At 38.6% G+C, this 16,138-nt stretch overlaps 2 protein-coding genes and 1 non-coding gene across 8 annotated transcripts; 2 read left to right on the top strand and 1 right to left on the bottom strand.

Moving 5' to 3' along the window:
- The first annotated feature begins 2,746 nt into the window (after window positions 1-2,746).
- LOC103952390 lies at window positions 2,747-4,565 on the top strand. Its single transcript, XR_007256400.1, has one exon. It is a non-coding gene; the product is annotated as a protein ANTAGONIST OF LIKE HETEROCHROMATIN PROTEIN 1 (transcript).
- LOC103952411 lies at window positions 4,435-7,749 on the bottom strand. 4 transcript variants are annotated; one of them, XM_048579445.1, is made up of 7 exons: window positions 7,170-7,749; window positions 6,782-6,906; window positions 6,097-6,436; window positions 5,917-5,978; window positions 5,640-5,740; window positions 5,203-5,377; window positions 4,435-4,974 (listed from the first exon to the last, which is right to left on the bottom strand). In XM_048579445.1, the coding sequence occupies exons 1-5, from the start codon at window positions 7,210-7,212 to the stop codon at window positions 5,729-5,731; spliced, it is 582 nt and encodes a 193-aa protein (XP_048435402.1). In that variant the 5' UTR covers window positions 7,213-7,749; the 3' UTR covers window positions 4,435-4,974; window positions 5,203-5,377; window positions 5,640-5,728. The 4 variants fall into 4 exon arrangements, with proteins under 4 accessions (XP_048435402.1, XP_048435391.1, XP_048435395.1 ...); XM_048579434.1 differs by having other exon boundaries at window positions 5,640-5,978; XM_048579438.1 differs by having other exon boundaries at window positions 4,435-4,710; window positions 5,640-5,978.
- Window positions 7,750-10,827: 3,078 nt separating this feature from the next.
- On the top strand, window positions 10,828-15,627 carry LOC103952426 (serine/threonine-protein kinase tricornered-like). Of its 3 annotated transcripts, none has more exons than XM_048579410.1 (12): window positions 10,828-11,092; window positions 11,938-12,112; window positions 12,238-12,321; window positions 12,426-12,667; window positions 12,787-13,030; window positions 13,132-13,211; window positions 13,297-13,381; window positions 13,505-13,636; window positions 13,720-13,848; window positions 14,104-14,130; window positions 14,847-14,931; window positions 15,057-15,627. In XM_048579410.1, the coding sequence occupies exons 1-12, from the start codon at window positions 10,956-10,958 to the stop codon at window positions 15,146-15,148; spliced, it is 1,512 nt and encodes a 503-aa protein (XP_048435367.1). In that variant the 5' UTR covers window positions 10,828-10,955; the 3' UTR covers window positions 15,149-15,627. The 3 variants fall into 3 exon arrangements, with proteins under 3 accessions (XP_048435367.1, XP_018504247.1, XP_009362297.2); XM_009364022.3 differs by having other exon boundaries at window positions 10,830-11,092; window positions 13,720-13,833; window positions 14,088-14,130; XM_018648731.2 differs by lacking the exon at window positions 14,104-14,130 and having other exon boundaries at window positions 13,720-13,833.
- The last annotated feature ends 511 nt before the right edge of the window (window positions 15,628-16,138 follow it).

The following is a 16,138-nucleotide window of genomic DNA, read 5'->3' as shown; positions in this document are numbered from 1 at the left end:
ACGTAAAGAACTTGGTAGCTAATCCAAAAGAGTAAAGAAGAGTTTGTAAAACTTACACCGTTTTTTCTAATCTTGCAGGACAAGCCATAACTCTAAAGGAAAACTAATGAAAATAGCTGGAAAACTTTGAGTTTTAACGAAAATGATAAAAAGATGTTGTAAGTAAATAGTATCAGAATTAATTTTTTAGAAGCAAAATATGATTTTTGGTTAAAGTGAATAATGCATGAGTTTTTCGTTAAAGTTCTCTAACTCTAGTCCAAACCAATCATTGTATTATATGATGTATAACTTTGCTTTTCTTGGAAATTCATATTCGTGGAAAATGTAACTAATAACTAAACGATAGGATATTAGGATATGACATAAACACTGTTTTACTTATTTATTAAATGTAACGCTTCAGTTTGATTATCTGACAACTCCCAATCATTCATGCAACTGAATTCCCCAATTAACCATGCACATCTAATTAGCACGACATGACTCTTATAGAAGCCTGACCACATAACGAATAAGATCAACCTCACAAAAGCACGAGACATATTTTGTAGTTTAGTCGCATTCAAATTACGTATGTCATGACTTAATGTGAAAACTGTTTTAATCAATCAGCTGTACATTTTGTGTACACCTTAAGAGTAATATCAGGAAAACTATATATTTAAATTATATTTTGTAAATCAAAAAATGCTAAGGATATTCTCAAAATATGACTCTTCATAAACTCTCTTCCCATCATATTTTTGACACAATATTTTTTAATGTTAGCACAAAATATCACGTTAAAAAATAAGATGACAGAGAGCCCCACTTTAGGAAAATCTTCTTAACATTTCTCAATAAGACTCCATGAAATTTCTTGCACCTCATTTTTTTTGCACAATATTTTATAATGTTGACAAGAGAATTAACTTGAAACAATAAGGTGACAGATAGTTCATCAAAAGTCTCATTTAAGAGGGTCTCCTTACATTTCTCTTCTCTTGCAAACCGCATGACGTGACTGTTGATGATTAAATTATTACTTAAATATCGATTAACGTATTTATTTTTTATTAGTATACAAAACATAATTTCTAAATTATATTTAAAAAATTAATTTACCTAACATTACTCCGTAATATCAGGTTGGCCCACGAAATTTATGATCCCATTTATCATGCCCAACACACGCATTTTCCAAAAGATTGTTGAAAATTGTGAAAAAGGCACGAGTTTGGTGTTCTTTTAGTCCAACAAAGTAACATTCCAATCACACCCCTTTAAACCCAAAACTGAAAGAGAAAATAAATAATATAAAAAAAAGGTCGGCAGGTAATCCCAATGTCACCGTCATAGACCTACCGACCACCGCCACAATCCTTAAGCCCGCGTTCACACCTGCGACCTTTATGCCCCCTCGCATTTTCTTGTACACGTTTCACACACAACTTCCCCCCAAGTCAACGTTTTTCGTACACGCCGTGTAACCATGTTATTTCGAGCAATATTATTCAAATCAAGTTTTTGTATCATATTTTTATATCATTTTAGGTGATATTTAATGTGAATAACCATATCATTTGAATTAATTAGATTTTTAAATTTAATTCATTATTTAATAAACTAAAAATTAAGAAAAACTTGTTAATTAAATGATTATTGTAGTATATGAAAAGTTTTTCTTCTTCATTTCCTTAGGTTTTGCAAATTTTTCAAAGTAATGTGGTCTACATCATATGCCACCTAAGGTGGTATAGAAATGTAGTATAAAAACATTGTATGAATATCATTACTTTGTTCTTTCAGTCCTTCCCCATTAATTAATTATTTTGTAATCCACTTTCTAGGCATTTTACAAGTCTTTCTACTCATCTTTAATTAACATTTAATTAAAAGATTACTCCTTGGTTTTTGTTTTTTTTTTGTCAAACAATAAATTTATTATATTAGATTTTACATTAGAAAGCTAATGAAATTCGAACTCATGTTATAATAAAAAAACAACTCTCATCAGGGCCACTTAGAAAATATGATTCAATAATATATTGATACGTTAAAATACACAACAGATGTCTTATTTCAACGAAACTCTTGAATATATAGAATTTATTTTTTTAAATCCTAATTGTTCATTTATATTACACTGAATACAACCTGATCTTGTAAATTTTCTACATGTAAAGATCAAAGTATTACTCATAGTTAACGAGAAAGAAATACCATTTAGGTAGTATTTCCAAAAAAGTTACAAAAGGATCCATGGGTTCATCCATCACTGATGGTTCTAGAACTGCTAAACCCACCACGAAGTAGTCTAGTAGTTGGTTAAGATGAATTTTAAACCTATAGTACACACGGTATGTCATGAATTCGATCTTTGGCACTGTAGAACACATAACATTAGTTAAGGTGAAACTAAGATGTATTTGTAAGTCTTTCTAACTTTAAAAAATATAAATTATTGTGACGAAACTACTGTTTAATCCCCTTTTGAAAAAACGTATTCCTCGTAATTAAATATTACTTAACTTCTTAATCATTACAATGACAGATGATCCATCCCTCCGTCTCTCTCATCTGTATGTATCAGCGTTGGACTTATATTCTTATGGTAATGGGAACAGGTAGTGACGTGTAAGTCGTAATTATACAAATAATAGAGATCCTCTTCCTTCCTCCCCACATTTTCTCAACTTGTCAATCTACGCGTTCACACTTGCATATTTCATAATTTCAAAAAAGCCAAACACATTTTCTCCTTTTTTAACTATTTTGCTGCTGCTTCTTCCTTAATTTCCTTGTGATGGTTGTTGTCTGCAAATCTCACCTTATATGAAACTCGACCTCCAAACAGACCCAGCAGCTGAAGACCTCGCCACCGTCTACACCTTCCTCCAGAACTCTCTACACACGCAAATGAACGAGAACGGAAGCGCCAAGAAGCGGCGTCGTAGAGACTCCGGCGGCAGCGAGAAGAAGAAGAAGGACCTCAAGGGAATAATCGCCTCCTTGTCGTTGCTCCAAGAGCAGGAGAAGCAGGACGAGCGCGACCACGACAGGGCATCGAATGACGACGCGTCGTTAATAGAAGAGACGCACAAGGAGCGGAACAAGGCCATGCTGGAGTACTACTCCGATTTGCAGGAGTGCTACTCGGAGGTGGAAGAATCCGAAACGATGAAGCGGAGAAAATCAAGCAGCGCAGCCTGTGCGGCGGTGGTGACGGCGGCGGTGTCGGCGAAAGCTGAAGGAGTCGATCAAGTTAAGCCGGGAGTCGGGTCGGGTCACCATCGGCGGCTGTGGGTCAAGGACAGGTCGAAAGCGTGGTGGGACGAATGCAACCAACCGGATTTTCCGGAATCGGAATTCAAAAAGGCGTTTCGGATGGGGAAATCCACGTTCGATTTAATATGCGAGGAGCTCAACTCCGCCATCGCGAAGGAGGACACGACGCTGCGGAACGCGATTCCGGTGCGACAGAGAGTGGCAGTGTGCCTTTGGCGGCTGGCCACCGGCGACCCGCTCCGCCTCGTGTCGAAACGATTCGGACTCGGCATCTCGACCTGCCACAAGCTCGTCCTTGAGGTCTGCTCCGCGATCCGGACGGTGCTGATGCCCAAGTACCTGCAGTGGCCGGAGGAGAGCGCGGCGAGGAAAATTAAAGACGAGTTCGAGGGTATTTCGGGAATTCCGAACGTTGCTGGGTCCATGTACACGACGCATATACCCATCATCGCACCCAAAGTCAGCGTTGCTGCGTATTTCAATAAACGGCACACGGAGAGGAACCAGAAGACTTCGTACTCCATTACTGTGCAGGGTGTGGTGGATCCCTAGGGGCGTTTTTACCGATGTGTGCATCGGATGGCCAGGATCAATGCCGGATGATCAGGTGCTGGAGAAATCAGCGTTAAATCAGAGGGCCAATAATGGTTTGCTGAAGAACGTGTGGATTGTTGGGGGTGCTGGGTACCCTTTGATGGACTGGGTGCTGGTGCCTTACACCCAGCAGAACCTAACGTGGACCCAGCACGCTTTCAACGAGAAGATTGGGGAGATTCAGAGTGTGGCCAGAGATGCGTTTGCTAGGTTGAAAGGAAGGTGGTTTTGCTTGCAGAAGAGGACGGAGGTGAAGCTGCAGGACTTGCCGGTGGTTCTCGGGGCGTGCTGTGTTTTGCACAACATTTGTGAGTTGAGGAATGAGGAGATGGAGCCCGAGCTCCGGTTCGAGCTCATCGACGACGAAATGGTCCCGGAGGTTCCTCTTAGGTCGACGAGCTCGATGAAGGCTAGGGATGCCATTGCTCATAATCTATTGCACCATGGCCTTGCGGGCCCTAGTTTCCTTTAGGTCACACCGCTTGGCTCGTTACATTTGCAAATTACCGTCTGACACGTGCAATGCAAAAAGCCGAGCGTCTCAAAATTATTATTCTTTTGGTTATTGGTTGTAATTTGTGTGTAAGGGCTCTCTGTAAAAGGCATACTTTGCCCCTCTACACAAATGGATGAATTGTATTTTGTAGTAGTCTTTTTATAGGCTAAGTTATATACATCAAGAACACAGAATTGTAGCATGAGATTACACTCCCAAATAGGAGAACATAAATTATTTATTTTGCGTGATTTTCCATCCTTGTATCTTGCATCATGAGTTCAGTATACTCTCTTTTCGTATTTGGTGGCCGAAAACGGCCGTAATGTGAACTCTTTTCACTGGATGACCTGTCTCACAAGAAAAAACTTTAGTAAGGTTGTCTGACCACTCTATTCGTTCGAGACCTGTCACAAAAGTGTGAGAACATCTATATTTTAGTACTTTCCGACCTCACTGATTCCCAGCCTTGAGAACTGCCCTAGTTCAATAGCCCCACACCGCGGTTTATCTCATGTCTCGTTCCAGGGAGAATTCCTATAATGCATCGTCGCATCCCTGGCTGTATGCAAGATTCTCCCCCGCTTCGCACCAACTTTGTAGGTTGTTTTCTCCTAATCAATTTGTAATAGTCTATTTAGTTTAATCATCTTTAATAGTTAAATCGGGGGCAAAACGACGTTTAATTTTTTTATGATATCAAGTCATTGTCATTAAGACCAGCTATCAGTTCCCCAAAGTAGGAGGCATTTTCATGCTTAACACTTACCTTTCTAACAGTATAATAGCTCAATGACGTCACTGAAAGCATCACAATATACAAATAGTAAGTTGAGACGTACCGAAAACATCACGAAACAGGCTCCAGCAAGCCGCAGACTTCATCTCAGCCATTTTTCGTCACCTGCGGGATTCCATTTCTATGTTCATTGCCGTCACCTGGAAGACTGAATGGAAAATGTGCAAAATGGATCTTCAAGGCAGGGGACTCTGGTTTCTTGTTATCAAACTTGTAACCTGCATGCATCCACATTGCATAGGTTGATAAGTGATGAGTTTCCTTAAATTACTAGACACGATGAAGCTTTATCAATTAACTCATTACGTTAAACGGGATTATAAACCATAATAGGTTATTTACATAATCGGTTTCTGAATATAACGTACAATTTCCTTAAAAAATTTGGTTATAGAGGTTTATGGTACATTGATAACTGGAATATTGATTTCACATTTATGCCGTACATGGATAGGTCATGGTTAATTGCTCATGTAATACCTTGAAGAGCTTCCATAGCAGTCAGAGCACACTTCGCATCAGCGAACTCTACAAAGCACAGAACCATAGCCTTATCTCCACTCTGCAGCTCATGTAAAGGTCTAGCAAACACAGAGAGAAGCTCAAACAAAAGTAAAGTACGAGGACGTTGATAGAAATAACAACAAATAACTGTGTGCCCCTCAATGAAAAAAGTAGCTGCTAGATCACACATATCCTGTCAGCAATGAGGTCTATGAAGGTTACTCAACAGAAGTAGAAAGATAAGAAGGCTTACACGTCTAGGCTCCTTGTGAATGACTTTGATTTCTTTAAAGCCAATAAATGGACGGAATATATCTTCGTTGCAAGTCAAGGTTTTTAAATGACAGAACAAAGCAGTATAATAAGCATATTTCAGCGACGATCATTTCCATTTCAATAAACTCTGAATCTAGGGTTAGGAGTAAAAGGATACGGCCTACTTCTCTTCGGGTAGAGTCAGTGGGAAGTCCATCGACAAACAAAACATTTGATTCCCCTTTCACAGGAAGAACATCAGCATTTCTCGAAGAGCCAGCTGGCTTTTCTAAACTTATGTCTGCAGGAAGATTTGGACTAATGCTTACTGCAGCAACTTCCAGTCTCTTGCTTATCAAACTCAGAACTTCTAAAAGCAATGAATAACCCTTTGTGCTAGCTCTTGCTGTTGCACCAAGAACCGGTTCAGGACAAGACCGAAGACCCATAGCATCATCTACAGCATATGCTCCAGTGGTCATTGATCTTATCTGCAAGCAGATCAAGTACCACAATTCCTTCATAATAATTCATATACATTAACACATGAACATTATCATATACTTGAGGCTTGTCTGGGACTGTTTCCGGAAGGGCTAAGCTCGCTTTTTGACAACCAAAACCGCTTCTGAATGCCTTTGGCAGATTAAACTTAAAAGCATTTATGGGTCATAAAGCACTTCTACTGAAAGTTCTTTTGCCAAGAAGCACTTGGATTTTGATAAAAAATTTGACGTGTTTCTAATAAAAGCACTTCTAGCAAAAGCGCTTACAAGCGCATGTGATTCCTACCGAAGCAGTCACAAACAAGTCCCTATAGCAACTCATAAAAGTTAGTGTCGAACAAATTCTTAGTGTCTTACATCTCTGTGCAGAAAATCGGAAGCATAACTCCGCTGCGTATCGGTAGAAGGAATCGTTGGGTTGAATAGCAATGAGGGTGTTTCCGACGACAAGTAGCCAGGAAAGCTTGGCCTTGCAACACTGTCTGTCACAATACAATACAATCCACCCATCAATCATTCACCAATTTCCTTAATCTTGTATTTAACAGTTAAACCGTATAATTAAGAAACACACAAACTTTCCAATCAACCATAAATTACAAACCACTGAAGTGATGAAAAAGTAATAAAATTTCTGTTTGGATGCTGAGAAAATGCGGGAAAGTGAGTGAAAATTGAATGCAAATGTTCAGGAAAATTGAAAATTTCGGGATTGTTGAATTAGGGTTAGGGAAAAAGAGAGAACCTAATTGGGGCGGGGTGAAGTATATACGGTACGGATCGCGCATGTCTTCTTCTTCTACCACCTGGTACCCCCCTTTGCGTTTGGTTTGGTTTGGTTTGTACTTCGCAAGTTTGCAGTACCGAATTGGAGCATTCCAGGTCGAAACGCCGTAGTTTTGGCTTGTAATGGTCGGGATGCCCGTCAGTGGGCCTCTAGACCGATCAGTTTGGACCGGATTACACTATCCCGACGGCAAGGTGGTGAGTACATTTTTATTGGATTAAATCTGATTATCAGATACAAAAAACTACCTCAACTATGGTTAGTTGAGTTAAACGACACTTTCATACCTTATTTTTAAAAATGACAATATTATACCTCATTTTACGAATTTGTGCCAATATCAAACCTCCGTTAGTTTTTCTGTTAATTTCTTTGTTAAGTACTGAAGTGGCTAGAGACGGGGTCCACTCACTAATTCAATTGGATTAAAAAATAATTAAATATTAAAAATTAAAAATTAAAATATTTTTTTATATAAAATTGTGGGACCTCTCTCTCCTCTCTCTCTCATCCCTCTCTGCACACCTACATCCCCAAAACCCAGAAACCTTCCCACCCGCCCCTCCCCCCCAACCTTCCCCACCACCCTCTCTCTCTCCTCTTCTCTTCTCAGGCGGCGAGGATGATACTGGAGCCGAAATCGGCCCTCGACTTGAGCAGAAAAGTGTAACAAAAAAAAAAAAAAAAAAAACAAGTTCGTCTTCCCCACTCAAGCCTACTCCCAAATTGGACACACCCCGTCTCCCCCACCCGTCAATCCTTCGTGCCGAGCCCCACCAAATCAAGCCCTGCATCCTCGTCGCCTCGCCGATCTTGTCTCAGACCCGACAAACCACTGCAAAAAAAAAAAAAAAAAACAAACAAAATCTGGATTTTTTTGGTCCAAATTTTTTTTAAATAAAAAGGTGAAGAATAGACGAAGGAAGAAGGTGAAGAATGGATGAAGGTGAAGGTGAGGTGAGAGAGATAAGAGAGAGATTGGATGTGAGAGATAGGAGAGAGAGATGGAACGCATGGGAGAATGGGAAGAAAGGGAGAGATGGGTACGGATCAGGAAGAAAAAGGAGAGAAAGGGAGAGAATTACGGGAGGTGGGTCCCACATGTTTTAAAATAAAAATATTAAAATAATTTATTTGATACTTAATTAAAATATTAATATTTTTATCCACTTGGCTAAGAAGTGGGTCCCGTCTCAAGTCACGTCAGCATTTAACAGAAAAATTGACGGAGGTCTGACATTGTCACAGATTCGTAAGATGAGGTATGACATTGTCACTTTTAAAAAATAAGGTATGAAAGTGTCATTAGACAAATAATTGAGGTAATTTTTTGTCATTTACCCATGATTATATTATTTCACTCTAGTATTGAATCGAAATATCATTCTTTTGCTCATGTGTGTGCCGAGACCGAGATATATGGATTTGTTACATTCTACAAGAGCTTGGGGTTCAGGTGTCATTTATTGTCTTACTTCATCGTGACAACATTACTGTTACTTATCTTTCTTCCAATCTTGTTTACCATACTCGTACTTAGTGCATATTGAACTTAATTATTATTTTGTTCGCGAAAAAGGCACTTGGCAGTCATCGTATTTATTATATTTCTTCCCTTTATCACTTGCTGACCTGCTTACCAAAGCTCTCTATCAGCCTCGTCATTGTGTTCGTTGCTCCAAACTCGTTCGATCAAGCTCGTTCAGTTTGAGAGGGAGTGTTAGATTGTATTTATTTAATTTAGAATCTTCTCCGTTATTATACGAATGCAACTTTCTATTTTATTGTTTTAGAGTATTTTAGGATTCTTCCACATACGGATATATTATAAATATTGTATCATCTTAATTTAAGAAGTCATATATCTATAATTATGTTATTAAACTAAAACATCATTCATATTTGGTTTATTACCGTTTATTCGAACCAAAATCCGATTCATTGAGATACCTATATGTACGGTTGTTACTCCTGACCCAAACTTGTCAATTTGAACCTTTCCTTTGGCCTTGGACCACTTTGTTCATCAAAAAGATGAGTTGAAAATGCTCGTAACTCACTGCAAATATATGGTCGTATACGTGTGAGTGAGTCAAACTTGAGACATTCTCCAATCATACAAAATTTATCGCTAAATTATCCTATCATGTGCAAATCACTACATTTCATTAGCGTCTGTGTTGTTTTTTTGATGTGATAATAATATGTCTATGTACATCGTAATATTTGTTTACTTTAGTTAAAAAAACTTCAAATCTCAATTTAAACATAGATTCTTATTTATGGAATTATTTACCCAGGTGTCATATGGTACAATTATTCATGCTAAATTATTACGGTCAAATGACTTGACCAAATTGCCCATAAAGACAAAAGAGTTAAAAACAGTGGTTCTCTGACTCTAGACCTGTCCGCAGGGGATTGCATCTCCCCGGTAATTACAATACGAGGTCCAGGGTGTTTAAGTAGAGCCACTACATCACTGACCTGGGCGTCCAACAAATCCACGTCCCTTTACTCGCAAGTGCACATCACACCCCAATCACAACCAAATATGTGAGCCGTCATTGTGGAGGTACAACTCCCGTACAGAGATGTTTTTGTCTAAACCGTGTATACCGATACGTGATTTTATTTATTCAAAAATTTGCATGTTTATTTAAATTTTACTAACATACTTTAAATCAAAGAAGCGAGGTGTAATGGAAAAATTAGTCATTTGTGACTAAAAATTAAACAATTTTAACGAAAAGTTCTCGGTACTTGTTAACTTTAACAAAAAACTACATTTTTTCATTAAAAAATCAATCATAGTACTATTCGCTTTACACTTTATTTTGTTCTTATCGTTAAAACTCAAAGTTATCAAGCATTTTTCATTAGTTTTTCATAAAAATGATTGGTTTTAGACTTTTAGTCTTAGAAACAGCTTCTTGCAAAATAAAAGTAAAGCTGTGTATGATAAATGTTCCTCTCCAACTCTCATAAAACAGAGAGTCTTATTAATTTAGAATCATCCTTTTATTGTAAAAGTGAAATATATAAATATTGTTGTCAACCTATATCATTACGGACTAAAATTCTCTCCCATTCTCTTTCCATCTCATTCCATCCCTTCCTTTCATATTCTCTATTTTGTTATTCTTCTTCTATAAAATATTAATATAAGATGTTGACGTGATTTAACCGTGACTATTTAAATAGAAGAAAAGGGAAGGGAAAATAACAAAAGAGAGGAAATAATCATATTCCATATCATTACACGTATAACATAAAATTTTCTCCCGTCATCCTTCTCTGATTAAATGCGTTGTAGTGTCGTTAAATATGACAACTACACTTCACCGCAAGGTGGAGTGCGTCACACTCCCACTCCCTAGCGCGTGAATGCGCCGCTCATCCTGCAGCAGCAATCTGGAAATTATTGATAAAGAAATCAAAGAGCTGCCCTCCTCTGCCTCAAAACCACGTGAGCTCGCCATCAACTTCCAATCGATCTCCGCCACGTCATCCTGAGTCATAGCCAAAAGTCGCGCCCGTACACGTGGCGTGCGATGGCCGTTGGGGTGTAAAAAGGGGAGAGGCATATTTTTTGAGGGGTTCTTTTTCGTCGTCTACTCGTCGTTGCAATAAAAACGAAGCTCTCACAGAGGAGGGAGTCTGTAGAGAGCGAGAGTACCGTTACTCTGTGTTTCTAGAGAGAGAGAGAAAGAGAGATACCGTGAGGGTGAAGAGAGAGAAAGAATGGAGGATCGGGAGGAGCAGGAGGAGGAGGAGGTGCTGGGGTCGAGCTTGACGATGGAGAAGGTGGCGGCGGCCAAGCAGTTCATAGAGAACCACTACAGAGCTCAGATGAAGAACATTCAGGAGCGGAAGGAGAGGTAATCTGCAATCTGTAGCTTTGATTGCTTCTGGATTTTCTTACTTAGGCTCTGTTTGGATTGCTGAATAATGTAGTTTGGGTAGTAATCCGAACTCTGAATCGTGAAACTATTCGGTATTTGAATTGGGTGTTGGCATTTCATGAATTGGTTTCGATTTCTGCTGTTTGGTTGCTGAGAAAATGTGGGAAGAACGAAATGTGTGGTGTTATTGTGTTTTGGTTAGTTGAAAGATATTCTGTAATGTTTTGGGTTGAGGAAATGTCGGGGTGAGTAAAGAAGTCAGATTTTGTTAAGATGGAAACAAACAATCATGGGGAAATGAGGGTCAAATAGGGTAGTGTTTCCGTTTGGAAACGAATTGAGGTTTGCGGAATCTGACCCGTGTGGGTTCGGAACTTGTTATCGTGTTTAGTTGGTAATCTAGATTGTCTTTGTTTGATTTGGGCTGTACAGCTATTAGACTACTACCCTTAGTCTGGATCAATAATAGTCATATGTTTGATACAATCCAATCTATCTAGCAAGGGCAGTTCTTCTCTCCCGAAATCTCCCAAATGAGAAGAGGCCGCGTAAAATTTGAGGTTAATGATAGGGTTATTACATTTGCTTTTGATAGAGCTTCACGCTAAAGTTCTAGAAGTTAGGTAATGGAAAGTAAGAAACTTCTCCTCCCACATACTGCAATTTTCCGCGAACATGGTATTCATTTTCTGAAATTTGCTTTTCTTTTCCATGTTTTAATTTCAAGACTCAGATATTCTAGAGAAATCTTTCAAGGCTACCGCTTTAATGTTTAAGTTCAAAGATACAATGAGCTGACGTTATATTTCTTATTGCTGCAGACGCTGGGTGTTGGAAAGGAAATTAGCTTCGTCAGATGTGCCAAAGGAGGTACAAATCAACCTGATCAAAGACTTAGAGCGAAAAGAGACAGAATTTATGCGACTTAAAAGGCACAAGATATGCGTTGATGATTTTGAGCCTTTGACCATCATTGGTAGGGGGGCCTTTAGTGAGGTCAGTATTAAACATAGTATTCTAAAGAATGTATTAAACTTTTCATTGGTCACTGGACTCATGTTAGCTAGAAGTTTCATTTTATGCTTTAGCCATGGTTGCTAATTATTCACTCTCAAACATAGGTCCGATTGTGTCGGGAGAAAAAATCTGGCAATATCTACGCCATGAAAAAGTTGAAGAAATCTGAAATGCTTAAGAGAGGACAGGTAAGATCACATAAGCGACTTTGTTCCAAACCCATCACTGGAACTTGTCCAAGATTTTCATCATGGAAATATTGCTGTTGATGTATTTTCATTTTGCCTTGTAGGTGGAACATGTTAGAGCTGAAAGAAACTTGCTGGCAGAAGTTGCCAGCCATTGCATAGTTAAACTATACTACTCCTTCCAAGATGCAGAGTACTTATACTTAATCATGGAATATCTGCCTGGGGGTGACATGATGACTCTGCTGATTAGGGAAGACACCTTAACTGAAAGTGTGGCTAAATTTTACATTGCACAGAGCGTACTGGCCATAGAATCTATTCAGAAACACAACTACATCCACAGGTTGAAGAAATCTACTAATATCATGTTGTTAAATATTTTATTTTGTTACCAGAATATTTGTTAGGTGATATATTAAGTTGCAATCTTGTCTCACCACTTCATTTTTGCTGCCTTTGCAGAGACATTAAGCCAGACAACCTGCTTCTGGACAAAAATGGTCACATGAAACTCTCAGATTTTGGCCTCTGTAAGCCTCTTGACTGTACAACTTTACCTGCACTGCATGAAAATAGAACTATGGATGATGAAAATATGACAGAACCAATGGACATCGACACATGTGTTCCTGATGCGGATAATCGGAGTAGTTGGAAAAGCCCTGCTGAACAGCTGCAACATTGGCAGATGAACAGGAGAAAGTTGGTATGTTATCATCTTTATGGACTGGTTTTTGCAGTACATCTTTAGCCTTAGCCCTTAGAAGTTTTCCCCGCACTCTATTGTTTTCTTTCCTTCTTCTAAAGGCATTTTCAACTGTGGGGACACCCGACTACATTGCACCTGAAGTGTTATTGAAGAAAGGATATGGGATGGAATGCGACTGGTAAGTTTATACTGCTATTTTTTTTTGTTTTCTCTCATCTTCTCTCATCTTTGTGTTTGTGATATGCATTGTTTGATTTATTTAGGTGGTCATTGGGAGCAATAATGTACGAAATGCTTGTTGGTTACCCTCCATTTTATTCAGATGATCCAATAACTACATGCAGAAAGGTAATATGCTTAGCGCTCATGTAACTCTGAGTGCAAAGTTTCTGTGGTGAGTCGTAGGTTTGAGCTAAGGTCACTTCAGTTTCACATACAAAGTCACTCACTCTATTTGTCAATTTATGTCAGATTGTTCATTGGAGAAACCACTTAAAGTTTCCAGAAGACGCAAGGTTGACAGCTGAGGCTAAGGATCTTATTTGCAGGTTGCTGTGTGATGTTGAACATAGGCTAGGTACTGGTGGGGCACATCAAATCAAAGTAAGGCTCTCCTATTTGAATAAGTTGTTCCTCTGATGGGATATTTTCATTGTCTTAAGTTTCTAAAAACTATGTTGTATCAGTCTCATCCTTGGTTCAAGGACGTTGTGTGGGACAAACTCTATGAAATGGACGCAGCATTCAAGCCAGAAGTGAATGGGGAGCTTGATACCCAGAACTTTATGAAGTTTGATGAGGTATCTTACAAGATCGTCCTTATATTTCTTGTATCATTGTTTTTCATGTTCTGCAGCAACTCACAAACATTATTGTTTTTTTTTTTTTTAAACTTCTGCTATCACTTCTATAATTAACAATTTAACAGTTCCACTGAACTCTACGTTTTTAGCTCCTGTACGCTTTCATTCATATGACATGTAGAAGCATCATTACATTACTGGCAAACGTATTCAAATATTGACTTCCGTACATATTTTGCATTTGTGCTTAGTTGGACCCACCACCAGTCAGCAAGAACTGGATCTTCACGAAAGGTTTGTAACTGTGATGTTGTCTATTTACTCATGATATGCAATACATGTTCTATAAGACATGATATTGAATATTTACGTAATCAATTGGCATTATGATCATCAGTTCTTTTGAAGAGAAAGCCCAATTCTCAATACTGGGTTCCCTTTGTTAAAAAGGCACCAGCGCTAAGAGAACTACCGTAGGAAAAATAAAACATCATAGCGTAGACCTTTTCATCTATGTTTGTCTTCGAGATGATGTAATGTCAAATTAAAACTGTTGTTTCTAGCCAGAGCTAAGAGAACTACAGTAGGAAAAATAAAACATCATAGCGTAGACTTTTTCATCTATGTTTTTCCTCGAGATGACGTAATTTCAAATCAAAACTGTTGTTTCTAGCCAGCCACCATGAAATCCGCATTAGTGCCGTTCGATGCCAATGATTCTGTTTCTAATATTCTGAGAGGGGAATTTGCTTGCAAAATCAATCCCAGTTGGCTTTTGCTTATATGTCATCTTGTGTAACATTATTTTCAGAACTTAGAAGGATTCTGCATTATTAGGCAACACGTCCTTGCTCTCTTGTTATCTATAGTGTTCTCATGTCTATTTTCCAGAGCATCCACGAAAATCTGCAATAAACTGTTCATGAGAACTCATGCGACATTTTTAGGGGATTTATAATTTAGTATAAATGTACAATGTGTATTCCTTATCACCTTATAATTTCATGCAGTTACAAATGACTCCCAAAGATTTAAGCTTTGTTGGCTACACATACAAGAACTTTGATGCTGTGAAAGGGCTTCGCCAAGCTCTTGGTACGCAATGTTACTCCAATGTCAACTCTCGTTTCCGAATCATTTCACTTTACTGGAATTACCTGATGTTATTCTGTTATGAACCTAAGTGGATGAAAAGCTTATTTATTAGCTAATATATGCAGGGGAAGCTAGAGTAGATTTTACTGCTGAAAGGGCAGCCAAGGAAGCTGAGTTACAGATGCTTGCATCAGCTGGTGATCCCATGTTACCATAACACCAAATCCCTAGGGATAAAAAGTGACAAGCTGAGCGTGCAGATGTATGCTCATGTCCTTATTCGGGTTCATATTCAAAAGAAACTCGGCATATCTTTTGAAGTGGCTGCCGCGCAGTTAGCCAGATTACCATTAAGTGTACAGTAAGTAACTATTGAAGACGACCATGAAAGCCCGGAAAAAGGGCGAGTGAGAGACTTCAGTAATTAGGTTTTGTGAATTAGCATTTTAGAATTAAGGTAGGCTGAGAATTCTGGGAACTGGTTGTCCTGTCTGCCCAGGTTGGCGGTATTTTGTGCAATGCCTTCTCTAGTGGCAGTTTCTGGTCAAAAGTATTAAGTATTTCATGGCCAAATTACCAAGAAACTCAGTAGCCATTTTACAAGTAACTATTTCTCTGTTGCGGTTGTGTAAGCTTTTAAGGGATGGACTTGAAATTTGCTATGAAAAGAAATACTGTAAAATTATGTTGCTTCAATTTTCATGCTTCCATATTACATCATATGCCTCTTATTCTGGACCAAAATGGAATATGACAAATATATGTACGAGGTCAATTTTTTTGTTTGTTTAATGTCTATTGAACTTAGAGTTCATTAATATATTGGTATTACACTCATATTTTTCGGTATACTGTAAGAGTAATTCCTGTAGAGTTTAATATATCAGTATCAGACTCATTTTTTCCGTTTACAGTGGAAGGTCTTGGTATGTTTGTTTATGGAGTTTGGACATATGTTCTAGCCGTTGGGATGGGCTCTAAGTGCGATTGCAAGTGGCTCTGCTGCCTGTTTTTGATCGGCTCACTCTCCTTCTACACTTGAAAGCCACGCGCCTAACAGAAAAAAATTAAAATCATGGCTCGTCAAGATGACGTCAACGTGATTTTAGATCACCTTAGTGGGTTTAGCTATTATAGCCCGTGTGGTCTTCTGCTGGGTAGGGCCGGAGTGGTTTTGGGGAGCTTGAGGGACCAGATAGCCTAATAG

The sequence above is a fragment of a genome, unplaced genomic scaffold, assembly GCF_019419815.1.
Source record: "Pyrus x bretschneideri cultivar Hongxiangsu unplaced genomic scaffold, Pyrus_bretschneideri_v1 Contig1, whole genome shotgun sequence".
Classification (NCBI taxonomy): Eukaryota; Viridiplantae; Streptophyta; class Magnoliopsida; order Rosales; family Rosaceae; genus Pyrus; species Pyrus x bretschneideri.
Note: the sequence above shows the minus strand (reverse complement) of the source record. Positions and strands in the feature narration are given on the sequence as shown.

What these genes read in the sequence shown, in the direction of transcription:
- LOC103952411 (XM_048579434.1), bottom strand. Translation starts at nt 7,212, where the DNA reads ATGCGCGATCCGTACCGTATATACTTCACCCCGCCCCAATTAG. An exon ending in CTTCACCCCGCCCCAATTAG is followed by an intron (nt 6,907 to 7,169) that starts GTTCTCTCTTTT and finishes GTATTGTGACAG; the next exon opens with ACAGTGTTGCAAGGCCAAGC. An exon ending in CCGATTTTCTGCACAGAGAT is followed by an intron (nt 6,437 to 6,781) that starts GTAAGACACTAA and finishes ATTATTATGAAG; the next exon opens with GAATTGTGGTACTTGATCTG.
- LOC103952426 (XM_048579410.1), top strand. Translation starts at nt 10,956, where the DNA reads ATGGAGGATCGGGAGGAGCAGGAGGAGGAGGAGGTGCTGGGGTCGAGC. An exon ending in TATGGGATGGAATGCGACTG is followed by an intron (nt 13,212 to 13,296) that starts GTAAGTTTATAC and finishes TGATTTATTTAG; the next exon opens with GTGGTCATTGGGAGCAATAA. An exon ending in AGGGCTTCGCCAAGCTCTTG is followed by an intron (nt 14,932 to 15,056) that starts GTACGCAATGTT and finishes TAATATATGCAG; the next exon opens with GGGAAGCTAGAGTAGATTTT.